The following is a 15,907-nucleotide window of genomic DNA, read 5'->3' on the forward strand; positions in this document are numbered from 1 at the left end:
TTTGGTTTCCATAATTCCTGGAAATGCTCTGTCCAAAAATAACAATCGAAATCTCTCGAAAAATCTAATCAGTAAATGCACATTACTAATTCTATAATTTCCCTACAAAGTGAAATTAATAGCCTTAATTAAAAGATTCTTAACTTACTTATGTTTCGATCCTGGGATTCTCTTCCCTTAGTGGTTAAGGAATCTTTGAACAATTATAGAAATAAACATTCTCAGCAGGTGTTCAAAATTTGTCGACATCTTTACTTTGTAAGTTCTCTTTCCCACTTACAACCTAGAAATCGATTTTCCACACTTCCAAACAAGTTTAGAATTGGTTCATCTGACTTTCAAGAACTATGTGATTGATCAAACCAACGGTCAATCACAATCATGTGTTTACGGTTCTACCAAAACAAGTTTCGGTTTTATCTCCATGTGAGTACTACGCATAGTCACACTAGCTTCACAAAGATTCGGTTGAATGGGTACTAGGATCGGTTCCCCACATATATATGGTATCTAACTTATATGTGTTTCACATGTCCATAGGATCGGTTCCCCTTTCTGCTATAAACCTTGTTGCACCCCATACAAGGATCGGTTCCGTATTGCACTGCACCCCTTAGGTTCGGTTCCCTTTCCCTCACTAGGATCGGTTCCCTACCCCCAACAAGGATCGGTTCCCTTTCCCTCACTGTACCCCATACAAGGATTGGTTTCCCTTGATGTACTGCACCCCTTACAAGGATCGGTTCCCTTTCCCTTACTAGGATCGATTCCCTTTACCCAAGGTAGACATAATCCGATCATACCACAGGTGATTACTTAAGATTGGTTTACTAATCAAAGTTATACCAATATAAAAGTCAGGACTTTGTGAATAGTTCTACCAAGAGCACAATAATTTGTGAGCGGTTATACTCTATCACACATATTGGTTGTTCATAAGATATGCAATGAATAATAAAACCAATAACTCCTGGCAATTTCCTTTTCGGTTCACAAACAAGTTTATGAACTTACTTCCTTAGAACACATGTAAACATTGTTCCCTAGGATGAAATCCTCACCTCATACCCATACATAATCACGATAGCATTCAAATGATTATGGCGATGTCTTATCTACAAAGTTTAATGGTTAAGAAATAAACCTCGTATTGTATTCTTAATACTATGTCTATCTAGAGTACATATATGCTTCGTAGTTATTTTTTCAATATGCACGACTTGAAAGATACGTTAGGGAATGAAACAGTTCAAGTCAAATATCACTAACCTCAAGTGAAAGGATGATTGTTGTCGTTGTAGCTCCTTGCTTCTTCACATCTTCAAGACTTCGCAATACTTGTAATGTCCCATATCCTAATGCTTACAATCTAACCTATACGAAGTTTAACTCTAGTACATAATCAAGCGACTCTTAACATGAGTTTTGATTCACTAAAATATGACGACCAAACTTGACATACCAACGGTTGGTGGGTTCAACCGAGCAATGGTCTAACAGCTATGACCCAAAGTCGAAGACTTTAGTAAATAAATTTGTGTCACACAGAAAAGTCTACAGGAATAGATAAATCTGTCTCCCACAAAAATACCTACGAGTTTTGTTCCGTCTTTTGATAAATCAAGGTGAACAGGAACCAATTGATATATCGGACTTATATTCCCGAAGAACAGCCTAGAAATATCAATCACCTCACAATTATCTAAATCGTATGATGGCGAAACTAGATATTGTGGATTCACAAACGATGAGACAAAGGTTTTTGTGACTACTTTTCTATCTTTCCTATCGGAGAAATTAATCTCAAGCCAATCTTACGATTGTACTCAAATACGATAGAAAAAACAAGATCATATCATGCAACTACAGAGAAAATAGTTGGGTCTGGCTTCTACGGGGTCTCGGTAGAAACCTAAGGTTAAAGGAGAATCGACTCTAGATTATAGAACTAGCATCACACAGGAGGTGTGGGGATTAGGTTTCCCAGTATTTAGAGTTCTCCTTTATGTAGTCTTCAAATTAGGATTTGCAATCAATGCTACCTTGGTAACAAAGCATTCAATATTCACCATTAGATGAAAACCTGATTAGATTCAAGCTAATATCTTTCAAACGTTAGATCGAACTTAGCTTTTTATACACAAATGAAATGCACATTCATTTAGGTTTGTGTAACCGTACATAAACGTGTACACCTATTTGGTTCAATAGTAGTTAACCAAATGGTTATCCATATGAGCACTTTTATATCAACCTTATTTTTATTTACCACAACTAGTTCAAATGAATCAGATGAACTAGTTAGAGAGTTCAATTGCTTAGATCTCATAGAAGTATATAAGACACAATCGAAGCAAAAACGATTTTGATTCACTCAAATCAATTCATGAACTTTATAGCCACGGTTTGCAAATATGCATTCCTTAGTTTATATAAGTTTAAGTTCACGAATAAACTGTTTTTAGAAAATAACCCACTCAAGTATGCATACCGGTACGCATACTTAAGTACTCGAATTAAGTTTGTTTTCAGTTCACAAACTCCAGCAGAAATTCACGGGACGTGAACTTCCGAAAGTACGCATACAGGTACGCGGACTTTAGTTCCGGTTATCCTGAGCAGCAAAGTACGCATACTTTGGTTCAAGGATTATGGACTTACACAAGTATGAGTTCACATACATTTTTTATATCCATTCAAGATTATATATTCTAAACTCTCATTTCAATCATTGAAACATTCTTACAGGACGTTATATACTTGTTGTTCACAAGCTATTTTTCGTCAAAGCGATTTTCAAGTAATTGAAACTAATATAACTTTCGTCACTAGTAAAGATGAACTTGGCCAAAGCGAAAGCCTAGCAACACATATTTCGAGAAATAGATAAGCGAGATAAACTCGGCTCGAAATAGCAAATGTGTATAATCGAAGTCTATATAGCAATACAACTTTTGTCTTAAGATAGAAGATAGAGTAGATAGACTTTTGAGTGATAGATAAGTTCAAGTCTCCACATACCTTTTAGTCGATGAAGTTCCACCAGTTCCTTGAGTATTTCTTCGTCTTTGTATGATGAACGCTGTGGAGTCTAGAGCTCAACTACATTTTCTACCCTAGTCTGAGACTTAGCTATAAGTAGACTATAAATAAAGACTTATAGTTTTGGAAACTAAACTTGACAAACAAGCTTGAGATAGCAACGCTTGCGAGTTCGACCGAGCAGTGCTCTAACGCCAAACAACACAATCAAGTTGTGCTGGGGTGAACACTAATCTGTCCACCATAACCTTTTTAGAAGAAATTCATAGATACCTGTTTCACAGAATGTTTGGACCATAATTTTTCCTCTAGTGATCTAGACTTTTCTTTGGAAACTAACTTCTTCGAAGAAGATATGAGTTTACATACCTCTGATGATTTTTGAACAAGTTTGATCTTGTTTGCTAATCAATTCGCTCTTCGTTGAAGTTTGTTGACGTATCTTATTGTGTGTTTGTACTTGAAACACTTTGAAAGTTCATGACCTTTAAGAGAACAATAAGAGGATGTCAACATGGAAGATGATTCAGACGCCCGAGATGTGTAAGAAGCTAGACACATAGTGGAACCTGAAAAATCAGAAAACGAGTTTCCAGTAGAAACAGATAGATCCATTTTTTCTTCCAGACCAGTTGAGATTTCTTCTGAAAGAATATCAAGATTGATGTATGTATTGCTACAATTATCAAAATCAATGTTTTCACAAAGAAGCGCAATACTTGACTTTTCGTCTTCACTAGAATCATAGTTGTCAGACATTTCATCAAGAGTTGCATCTAGACCTTTGTTCCCAGTGTATTTTTTCCGATTTGGAAACTCATTTGCAAAATGACCAAAACCTTTACACTTAAAGCACTGTGGCATATCCTAGTCAACAATTTCATCAATATCCATGTTTTTAGGAGGAACACGATTATGAGGTTTAACTGATGACCTAGGTTTATCTCTGGAGAACCGTTCACTTCTCTTCAAAAGAAGATCCCTAAACTGCCTTATGATCAAGGATAATGACTTGTCAAGATCTTCATCTAATGAATCAGCCTCAAAAAGATCATCTTCAGAGATGCAAACACTTTTACTTTTGTCAAGTAATTTAGTGTTCTTTTGTGCTTTGAAAGCAACATCCTTTCTGGATTTGGATGTATGCTTATGATCAAAGATCTTTAACTTTCCAACCAAAGTATTTCTGAAAAGAGTTGCAAGTTTATTTCCCTCAACGATGGCATGCTTCTTAGAATCGTATATGGATGGCAATGATGTGAGAATTTTCATCACAATGTCCTTTTCCGGAATAGTCTTACCCAATGCAAAAGATGCATTAATAATTTCAGACACTTTGTGATTAAACTCATCAAAAGAATCTTCATCCGCCATATGAAGGTTTTCCCAATCAGAATATAGGTTTTGAAGCCTAGCTTCCTTTTCACAGGTATTCCCTTCAAATACAGTTTCCAAGATATCTGAGACATCTTTAGACGTTGTGCAAGTAGTCACATGATGCTGGAGCTCTGGGTTAATGGCATGGATGATAGCATTTAATCCGTCAGAATTTTACTTTGCAGCAAGAATCTCAGCAGCATCATATTTACCAATATCCTTTGGAACTGTTACATTGCCTTATGTAACCTCCGGAGGATCATAGTCATTAACCACATAAACCCATGATTGAAAATCACGCGCTTGAAGAAAGGCACGCATAGCAATTTTCCACCATAAGTAATTTGAGCCATCGAAGACTGGTGGTACGTTTATAGAGATAGTACTTCTGTCCATATTCAGATCGCTGTAAACACGGACTTATGAGGTCTTAACATTAGATGAGGTGTAACGATTAGGTTTCCCAGTGCTAGAGTTCTCCCTTATATAGTTTTCAAATCAGGGTTTGTAATCTAAGTTACCTTGATAAAAAAGAATTCAATATTCACCATTAGATGAAAACCTGATTAGATCCAAGCTAATATCTTTCAACCGTTTGATCGAACTTAGATTGTTATAAACAAATGAAATGTACTCTCATTTAGGTTTATGTAACCGTACCTAAACGTGTACACCATGTTGGCTCAACAGTAGTTAACCGAGGTTAGCTATATGAATACTCTCATATCAACCTTATTCATATTAACCATAACTAGTTCAAATGACTCAAATGAAACTAGTTAAAGAGTTGTGCAATTGCTATATTCTCATAGAAGTATACAAGAACACAATTGAAGCAAAATCGGTTTGATTCACTCGAATCAATTCATGAACATTATAGCCACGGTTTGCAAAGAATGCATTCCTTATTATAGAAATGTATTTGTTCATCTCACAACCGATTTTAGAACTTTAACCACTCAAGTATGCAAACGGGTATGCATACCTGAATAGACGGACCAAGTATGGTTTTCTCCAGTATGCGAACGGATACGCATACTTCCAAACACAGCAGAATTTTCCGGACATGAACCTTACGCCAGTATGCGTACGGGTAGGTGCACTTAGGTTCCCAGACTTCCCAAACCAACAGGTATGCATACGGGTATGGATACTATGGTTCCCGGACATGGATCACATATATGCAAGAGTGCATAACATGTTTATAATCCAATGTTAGTTAAGTGTTCTAAACTCTATTTCAATCATTGAAACTTTCTTAGAGGATGACAATAGCCGTTTTCACATATTATTAGCATCAAAGCAATTTCAAGTTATTGAAATAACTATAACGAAACATTCCAAGTCTATACCAAATGATTGTATCACACAAACCATGTAAGATGTTACTCGGCAATTTTTACATGATCATCGTTTGACTTTCGTCAAGAATATAAGATGAACTTGGTTGAAAAGAAATCTTACCTACACATATTTCGAGAAATATGTAAGCGAGTTAAACTCAGCTCGAAATCTCAGATGTGCATAATCGAAAACCATATAGTAATACGACTTATGTCTCAATATACGAGATAGAGTAGATATTGACTTCCCGAGTGATAGATGAGTTTTAGTCTCCACATACCTTTTGTTGTTGAAGTTCCACAAGTTCTTCTTGGTAGTTCTTCGTCTTCAATTGATGAACTCCGTGAAGTCTAATGCTGAACTACACAATCTATCCAAGTCCGAGACATCACTATAAGTAGACTAGAAATCAAGACTTATAGTTTTGATCACTAACATTGAAAAACAAGCTTGAGATAGCAACACTTGCAAGTTTGACCGAGAAGTGCTCTAACAGAAAGTTTCTATTATTTGAATAATCTATAATACAAAACAGAAGGGGTTTTTGAGGGTTCAACGGCTGGATAACATTTTGCAGACAAACGAAAGACAAATAATGGTCCGGATTCAACCCGAAATGAGTGTTTTTTCTTACCTCTCTCCCGGTCCAAGTCTCTCAGTCCCCTTCATGCTTGCACTTCTTAACTGAATCCCTCGAGTTATTTTTATTATTCAATGTGAATGTCGTTTTTCATTTTCTTAAGTCCCTGCTTTTAAGTCAGTATATCATAAATCTAGTGGATAAACGTCTTCAATGCCGCACCGCGCACGCAATCTTAATTATCCACCTCTGTGAATATTAAGCATCTTTTTTTTACTCTTCCATTATTCCCCTCATTTTAGAAGAAACTCCGTATCAAACCCTAGCATGAACAATCCTTCTGTATCCTCTTATCAATTGTTTTCGACGTTTAAACTAAAACGCGCGTCTGTGCATTTAATGGCTTCTCCATTTTTAATCTATCAGCCAATTCGAAAACGATTTCGGTTCTTCCACCACTCGGAGTCTCGAACAAATAGGTTTTCTCATTCCTCTCTTCAGTTTTGCTGAATTTATTTTCTTAGTTTTTCACTGTGGTATATTTTTTTCACTTCGTTTTGGTTTTTGGATTTAGTTTGGGATAACAAATATTTTGTTCTTCCAGTTATGGGTTGTTATCTTATTTCGGAGATCGCATGTATTTTTTGTATATATTTCGTTTTTTTCTTTCCTTGTACCATTCCTAAGAGTTGATAAAAGATTGCACAATCAAATAATATATGTTGTATGTTCGACAAAATGTCTGTAACAAAAGACAATTTTACTCTCCAGAACTTGAATGTTTCTCAGGTTAGCTAGATCAGTGGCATGCATCGATCATTGTCTCTATATCATCCTTTTCCAGATTGGATATCTAAATTTTACTTGCATCTGTGTGCTCCATATCCCTCCTATTTAAGAAAAAAATAGTGAGCTTTAGATGTATTTTTCTCCGTATTCCCTTTTTTAAGTGAAGCTCTTTTCTCTTTACCAGGTTGGTCTATTCATACATTCAAAACGTCTATGTGGCATCCCAAGTGACCTGCATAGTCTCCATGTGGATACAATAATACAGTACGGAACCCATGTTCTTTTTCCACGATTAAAGTTGATGCGAACTCGGACATTGGAGAAGAAAAAACGACTGATTAATAAGGCTCAAAGTGGCCAGATGAAGCAACCGACTGAGTATTACATCTTGAGTATTTAGTTAATATTGTTTGCTAGATTTACCTTCTTTTCTTATCATGCTTACCGCCTTATCCTCTTTACTTTCTTTGATGGCTTTACTCCTGAGGTTTTTTTTCTTCCCCGCTCTTCGATTCGCTGAAATTTCTCTACGAAGAAATAAGCAAGAATTTGAGGTTAGCAATTTGTCTCTTTTTACTCTTTTTCTGAAGTTCTTTGACTGGATGAATGTTTGATTTTTTGTATAGGTTGATTTGGGAATTATACAGTGTCAAAGAAGATGAATACTAGGGCGGAAAAAGATGTCAAGAGCGATTCATAAATTTTTAAAGAACCAAAAGAATTTGTATCCATGGTTGGTCTTTCTTCATTAAAGATTGTGCATATTCTACCAAGGAAGGTCGATCAAAATACGAAAAGGGTATGGATGTTTATTTTTAAGCTTCCATGTCAATGTTATGAAATCATTTCTTAGGGTTTAGTCAATTTTTGAGAATTGTAATCAGGATTAGTGATACTTTCAGTTGATATAATGCAATCGCAGTTACGTAGATCTAAGATTTTTTATTTATTTTTTTGAAGCATACATAGATATAAGATGATAGTACATTGTTTACCCTCTTTTCAATCTTTGTTTCACATCTAAATATACTTTATAAAGGTGAAAAATAAGTTTTATTTTTCCCTTTTTCATTGTAATTGTAGTTTTGTTTTTTTTGCTAGAAAAACTCTACCATAATAAGCAACATTGTTCCACCATATTGATCACTTTTCAAAATCGATAGCTTGCAGTATCATCTTTGTTTTGCACACTGTCAAGTAAAATATATAATCTTTGTGGAATACTAACAATGTCAAGGTAAATCCACCGGTACCAATGCACAACACTCAAATCATCAACTAAAAAAAATATAACACATATATAATTGACTTAGCATAAATGGTTATGAGGATGTTAGTTCTTTTGATGATATATTCCAATACCGAACATAAGTTTAGTCGTACCCGATTGTTAGCATATTCCAGCATCCCTTGAAAATGGCGATTCATGAGTTGAGTTTTTCAGTGTGGTGATTCGAGTGGATTATATATTTTACTTTGACGTACTATCCAAAGTTCTCCAAAGGTAGATCACCACATTTGCAATGGGATTGCGAATTTCCAGATAACTCTCTAGAATGAGTTAATTTTCCAACAAAATGATTTAAACGATTAATCATTACTCAACAGAACATATATCGACCATTATCAAGCCCAATTAACATATTTTATGAACATTGGTTACTCAATAGATCCAACGGATATGTGATTCTTACGCTCGATTTCTTATGTTTTCTAAGAGGTGTAAGTTACTTTATGAAAATATATAGCTTATATTGTTTTCATTTTAGTTTTCATAAAATCATTAAATTTTACCAAACAGATGTGATATTTAGTGTTTTATTAGTTTGAACCTGACTTTCAAGCTCCTTGCGTGAAAATGAATGAAATATTGCCCCTACGACACAGTTATTTCGAACTTGATGATATTTTTTGGTTGATACTGAAATTATAATTTTTTTTACAGAAATCACTATTTTACAGAATTTCAAGTGAGACCAAAGCTATAATTATTTGTATGAGAAGTATATAATTGCTACAAGTTCTCCAATGTTAAAATATCCTTATCATAGTTTATAGTAATATTATAGTCAAAAATTATTCAGGCTCATGTCGTGCCGTTACGCACTGGTTATTTCTAGTAGAATTACATTCCGTAAGATCTGCTTTGATGAATAGTAGGCAGTGTCAGCAAAGAATAGATGAGAGATAGGGCTATTTTTTGTGTTATTTTAACACCATGAATAACTTTCTCATTTTCTTTGATCAGTAATAGTCTAGATAAAATTCCCATACAAATGATGAATAAGTAGGGTGATAGAGGGTTTCCCTGTCTAAAGACTGTAGTTGGTTTGAATAAATCCCCTGGATTACTATTAAGAAGAACTGCAATAGAAGATGTGGAAATGCATTGGAAAATTAGGTTACATAAAGTTTGATTAAAGCCAAAAGCTTTAAGAGCTGGCATTAAGAAATCCCAGGTAACTCTATCGAAAGCTTTTGATATGTCAATTTTGATCCCAAACCCCCCATGTTTAACCTTTTTCTTTTTAAAAGAGTGGATAATTTCCTGAGCAATAATAATGTTGTCTGAAATTTGTCTTTTAGAGAGGAAAGCTACCTGGAAAGGAGTTATTTTGGAGTCTAAGTGTGGTTTGTTTCTCTTAACCAGTAATTTTGTAATTATTTTATAAATTGTATTATAGAGTCCAATTGGCCTGAATTGACTAGGAGTTTTAGGGTTTATAGTTTTAGGGATGAGGAGGAGGAAAGTTTTATTGAGATCAGGATTAATTTCTCTTGTTCGAAAGAAATGTTGAATAGTCAATGTAACCTGATCTCCCATTGTTTCCCAGTTTTGTTTGAAAAAACTAGCTGGGAAGCCATCAGGACCCGGAGATTTCTTAGGTTTTAAACTTTCCAATACCTTTAGAATTTCCTCTTTTGATGGTATATGAGTAAGAGTTTCATTATCATCCTCAGATACACGAGCTTGTATTTGTTGGAAAATTGCATTTTCTTGGGTGAGATTTGAGGGAATAGCTGAGAAGAGGTTGTTAAAATACTCCGCTAGGATATTTTTCATTTCAGTTTAATCAAAGGCTATAACATTATTATTGTTTGAGAGACAATCTATTGTATTCCATTTTCTCTTACTGTGACTAGGTTGTCTCTGGATTGTTGTTTTGCTATCTTTTCTTGAGTAATGTGGAGTTGTTCTAGTTTGTTTAAGTTTTCCTGAATTTTTTCCTCTTTGTTTACCAAGTAGGGTGAATTGTTGATTCTATCTATCTCATTAAGGATCTTTTTGATGTTTTTAGAAGGTAAACCAAAGATGTTTGTTTTCCATAGAGTAAGATGTGTACCTAGAGATTGTAGATTAGAAACTAGATCTATGGAAGGGATATCATTATTCATGATGTTCCAAGAGTTCTTTATTGTTTGAACACAGGAATCCTCCTTCTGCCATGTGTCATAGTATTTGAAAGTATATTCAAATAAGTCTGTATTAGTATCAAGAGTTAAGGATTTAGGGTTGTGGTCCGAACCTACTGCCACTAAATGAGTAAGTTTGGCGCTAGGAAATTGCAAGTTCAATTCAGCATTAGAAACTGCTCTATCTAATCTCTCTTGTATATTAGCTGAACCTTTTCTGTGATTGTTCCATGTAAATTCATAACCAGTGAAGTCTAGGTCTAAAAGACCAGCATTCAAGGATAATTTTATAGTAGGCACAATCAGCACGTTTAGATGGTAAGCCTCCTTGTTTGTCTGATTGTTCAAAGATCATGTTCATATCCCCTATGAGGATGTGAGTCACACAAATAATATTTAAGGGGTTTTTGGATAGAAAAATAAAAGTAGGGGTAAATTTAGGATCAATTAGCCAAGTAGGGGCAAACCTATAATTCCCCTTAAAAATTCAACGAAATGAAAACCGGTTTGGATTTGAATTTTAATTCTGAAGATTATTCTTATTAATACGTTGCATTCTGGGATCAGTAGGAAAATTATTGCATCCTCCTCTAGTTTGGAAAGGAAATGGGGTAAATATGAGTTCAACCCCCAATACATGGTAAATATTCATGCAGCCGTATTTTAAATACATGTCGTGGGTTATAATCCCAAAGGTGTCACTATCCATCTACAAAAACCCCATCAAAACAAAAATAACACAAAAACCCTATTTAACCTTAACTGTCTAAATTACCCATTAATATATTTGAGCCCTCGTAAATAAATCCCACTCCGTTATCTTATAACGATTAAACTTCCTCTTTTCTCCCTCTGAAACAAGAAGAAACCTAGATCTGAAACCAATTTTGATTCCTTTTTCTTCTTAGTCCACAAAATAATTTTATGAACTCGATACCAAGGAATCTAACCTTAAATGAAAGAAAATTAGGTTTAAGTTTCATTTTGATTTTGACATAAATCAAAAAATGGTGAAGAAGTAAGAGAAAAAGAAAGGAAAAATCTTAAGAAAATGGTTGAACAATCTCCAAAAGGTAGATCGAAAACTAATTTCAATACACCGTCGATTTTACTGTCTCATGTATGCATGAATTGATTTTTGGTTTCACAAATTTTAGTTTCATCACTGATTTTGCATAAAATAGGTTTCATCAGTGATTTCATAAGTAGGTTTCTGTTAGTTTCATAAGTTAGCTTCATCCCATTCAATATTTTTAGTTTCGTAATTGATTTTCTGATAGTTTCATCCTCTTCAATTCTGTTAGTTTCATAATCAATTTTCTTCAATGGTTTCGTTGATGAAACCATGTTTCGTCAATTTCATCTATGATTAGCTTAACTCTGTTGGTGATTTTCTTCAATGGTCTCTTTGATGAAACAAAGATTGGTTTCATCATTTTCATCTATGTTGGATAAAAATCGTCAACAGAACACACAAACATCGCTTAACTTTGTTGGTGATTTTGTTCAATGGTCTCTTTGATGAAACCAAAATTGGTTTCATCATTTTTATCTATGATTCGCTTAACTCTATCGGTGATTTTCTTAAATGTCCTCTTATGGTTTACATATGGTTCAACAACAGGAAAAAAAGAGAGATACAGAGCTGTATAGGTGCTCGCTGCATCTTTTTTAATTGGTTTTAGTTAATGTTTTTTGTTGAATGTTTAGTTAATGTTTTATGTTAGCGTGTTTAATGTTAATGATGAAACCAGATTTGGTTTCATCATTTTTAGTTATTAGTTTTCTGTTGCTAAACACTTTCATCTTGTCACTTGTAACCGTGGTAAATGGGTTTTAAAGATGGAATCAATTTGGTTTCATCATTTTCAGTTATGGTTTGCATATGCTTGATTTTTTTGGTGATTATGATTTAACAACATGGAGAGAAAGAGAAACAGAGCCGTATATGTGCTCATTGCATCATTTGTGTGTGGTAGCATTTGCACGGTACGATGCAAATCTCCCCTGTGATGAGCAGACAAGTCAACCAACAACATACACTATGCAGACCCCTTAGTGTTGTCAACAAATAGGGTAAGCTAGAACAATCATCAGATATATTTGGAAGTTTGGTAAAACCATCCTTTTTTTTTCTTTTTTTTTGTTGTGAGTGCGAAATATTGAGACATTTTTTTGGTTGTTTCAAGAATGATTGTGGCCTTCATGTTTTCCATTACATGTAGAGCCTCTTAAAGGGAAACATGGCGTCTCCTGAAGATGATATACAAGAAAAGGTGCATAATTTGAGACCAGAGTTGGCGTATAAGAGCCTCCTTCACAACGGGGAATAATACTCACATGTGGTTCCCAATTTTATTTTATTTTTACAGTTCTTCTTGCAGATTCAGTTTTAGTTGAAGTTTAAACTAGTTGTAAAATGGTTATCGACTAATGGTAATGGTAATAAGTTATTCATCACTTTATATAAAAAAGATTTCAGCTTTCGTCCCTTAAAGCTTATGTCTACAGAAGTATAATGTCTCATTTTTATGTGACAATACCCATAAATTTTCACTAATTGATTATGTTGTAGCATCAATTAGTAATTTTACCTTAGCAAACAATAGGGAATGTTATCTTTTATGTTGTTAATTAAAGATGCCAAAAAAAAGGAAAGTAAAACAGTGATGAAACCAATAAGGGTTCCAAAAAAAATATGATGAAACCCAAAATGGTCTCAAAGAAATATGATGAAACCTACTTTGGTTGCACCAAATTATAAAGGCCTGTAAAAACTTACAAACTTAATCAAACCTATTTAAAATGAAAACAACTGCAGCAAATTAACATTGTTTTACTTGTAAAAAAGATGAAAAATAACAGTCAAAACAAAATATCTAATGAAATATGAAAAAGTAAATGAAACACATATTGTAGTCTAAACGAAAACTGAAACTGAAATTCGATGACTTGTAGTCGAAATGACTTCACATCTACCGCGAAGAGCATGTCATTCGATTATGGGTGGTCTGAACATGGCATAAACCATAAGAACTCTTCTTTTAATTGGGAACTGAACCTGTACTGGGAATCATTTTCTTCTTCGATGGACGACCTGGCCATGACCCATTATCGGGACCATGAACAATCGATTTTGGGACACTATCAGAGGCTTTTCAACTGCGGGAATATGATTGATTTCTCTTGAGTATGACTCTCGGTAGAACCACCACATAAGTAAAAGGAAAGATTCCTGCAACATGAACACAAACATAAATAGGGGAGGGGAAGGTTTCAGCACAAGATACGATGAAAACCAATAGGAAAAAATGATGAGACCAAAAGAAAAATGTGATGGAACCAGATGAAAAAAATGATGAAACCAACAGAAAAAATGATGAAACCAACAGAAACAATGATGAAAAATGATTGAAAACCTTATTGTAATTCCCGGTTAGACTTGTTGCTGCCATAATATGACAAAGGCATTTGCTCATGAACAATTCATGGCTTCTCAAAAGGTATGATACTCATGGAACTTAACATATAAGTAACAAGTCTCTATACTTGAACAAAATCCACACTTCATTAGAATATCAAAAGATGGTTTGATTTATCCAACGTTTGAGACCAATTCTTCAAGTACCCTAAACCTAGTTCATCAAATCCACAAACCAATTGACATTTGAGTCCAATTTTTTTGACATCCAACTTCAAAATAGAAAGATTGAGAAGAAAAATCACATTAATATTACACAAAATAAATAAATAAATCAAATCTCTAGATTTAGTTCGATTTTCACCTTTTTCTTTTCCCAATTCGCATTCTCGATCTGTATAAATTTATGTTGGTACTGGAGTAGGACGTGTTGTTGTGGTAATGGGAGAAGAAGAAGAAAAAGAGAAGATGTTGGTGGAGGATCATGAAATGACTGTGGTTGATGGTGGTGCGGGAGGAGGAGGACGAGCTGTTGTTGGTGGTGGTGTGAGTGACAGAGAGACTATAGATCTCGTATGGAGAAGAAGATGAATAGAAGGGTAGGCCAGGTATTTCTTGAAAATGAAATGGATGCCCATATTAAAAGATTTGGGGTTTTTGTGTTACTTTTGGGGAATATGGTGTTTTTATAAATTTCAACATATGGGTGGAGTTTTTATCTACTAAATATGGTCACTTTGGTTTTTTATCACTTGTTTTGTTTTAAATATGAGATGAGATTTGTGAAATAGGTGGAACTCCCGATATTTTTTAATCACATGGTAAAAAATAGTTCAAACAGTCGAAAATTAAACTACATCTAATCTACTCAGTTTCTCGACCAAAGTTCCATGTCACCATGCCTGGACCCAAGGTAAATTTCAACAAAGCAGAGCTCTCTGGTTGAGTAGAAGAATCGGGTTGAATAAAATCAGCAGTATCATCTCCATAATCTTGAAAAGGAACCTGATAGGAAAATTCCAGGGTGGGTGAAATTTATACACCAATTACTCTCTCTCTTCGGCCTATCATATGAACACACTTTGTTGTTGGGGACGACTGTCTTTTAAACCGTTACCCATAGCACTTGTAAACAACTTGGTTTATCATGCCCCATAGGAACTAGTAGTTTATCATGCCCCATAGGAACTAGCCTAACCACGAACTCTATTTTAACTCTATTTTTCCATACGGGCATGGCAGCTCCACTCGCTTCGAATTGGGGATTTGATAGAGTACCCCCGTTTTGAAATATAATAGATGAAAGTACCCCTTAAGGTTTTAAAATTTTTCAAAAATAACCTTCTTTTACTGTTTTATTCAAATAACAGTTTCTATCCAGTTAATTGTTAGATGGCAGTTATCTTATCTAGTAAATGTCTTATTTACCCCCGAACAATATCCCCTTGATATAAAGAGTAAAGTGTTCGACGATCCTGAACCGGGCTCGACGAATGCGGTGAAACGATTCTGACAGGGCTCGATGAACCTGAAAAATGTTATAGAAAGTTGATTCTCCACCAACCAAAAACCCCAAAATACATGGAAATGATGAACCTTGTTGGGAAATTATGTAACAAACCTGAACCGAGCTCCACTGAACCTGAAAAATGAAAAATGACATAGAAGGTAAACATGATAACCAAAGGGTAAATAGGTAAAATTTGGAAAAGTAAACTAGTGTTAACTAACTTGGATGGAAAACTTAAATGTGAGAGATACTTTTGAAAAGTTTTAAAAAGCTGGGGTAATTCCAATTTCCATCTTGTATATTTCAAACGGGGCACTTTATCAAGTTTCCCATTTTAATATGCAGATCCAGAAATCCTCAAATTTTAGGAAAACTCCATTTGGACTCGGAAAGTAGAAAAAGACAACGAAAACCCCAGCAGCCCAATACC

At 34.6% G+C, this 15,907-nt stretch overlaps 1 protein-coding gene across 1 annotated transcript in view; it reads left to right on the forward strand.

Annotated features, from left to right (window-relative positions):
• Positions 1 to 14,558, forward strand: part of LOC113305574 — a 41,554-nt gene extending 26,996 nt beyond the window's left edge. The window contains exon 6 of the mRNA XM_026554595.1: positions 14,392 to 14,558. Coding sequence (XP_026410380.1) covers positions 14,392 to 14,558 — 167 coding nt within the window. The remainder of the gene's footprint in view (positions 1 to 14,391) is intronic.
• Positions 14,559 to 15,907: the final 1,349 nt, after the last annotated feature.

Source organism: Papaver somniferum, chromosome 8, assembly GCF_003573695.1.
Source record: "Papaver somniferum cultivar HN1 chromosome 8, ASM357369v1, whole genome shotgun sequence".
In the NCBI taxonomy this organism is placed as follows: Eukaryota; Viridiplantae; Streptophyta; class Magnoliopsida; order Ranunculales; family Papaveraceae; genus Papaver; species Papaver somniferum.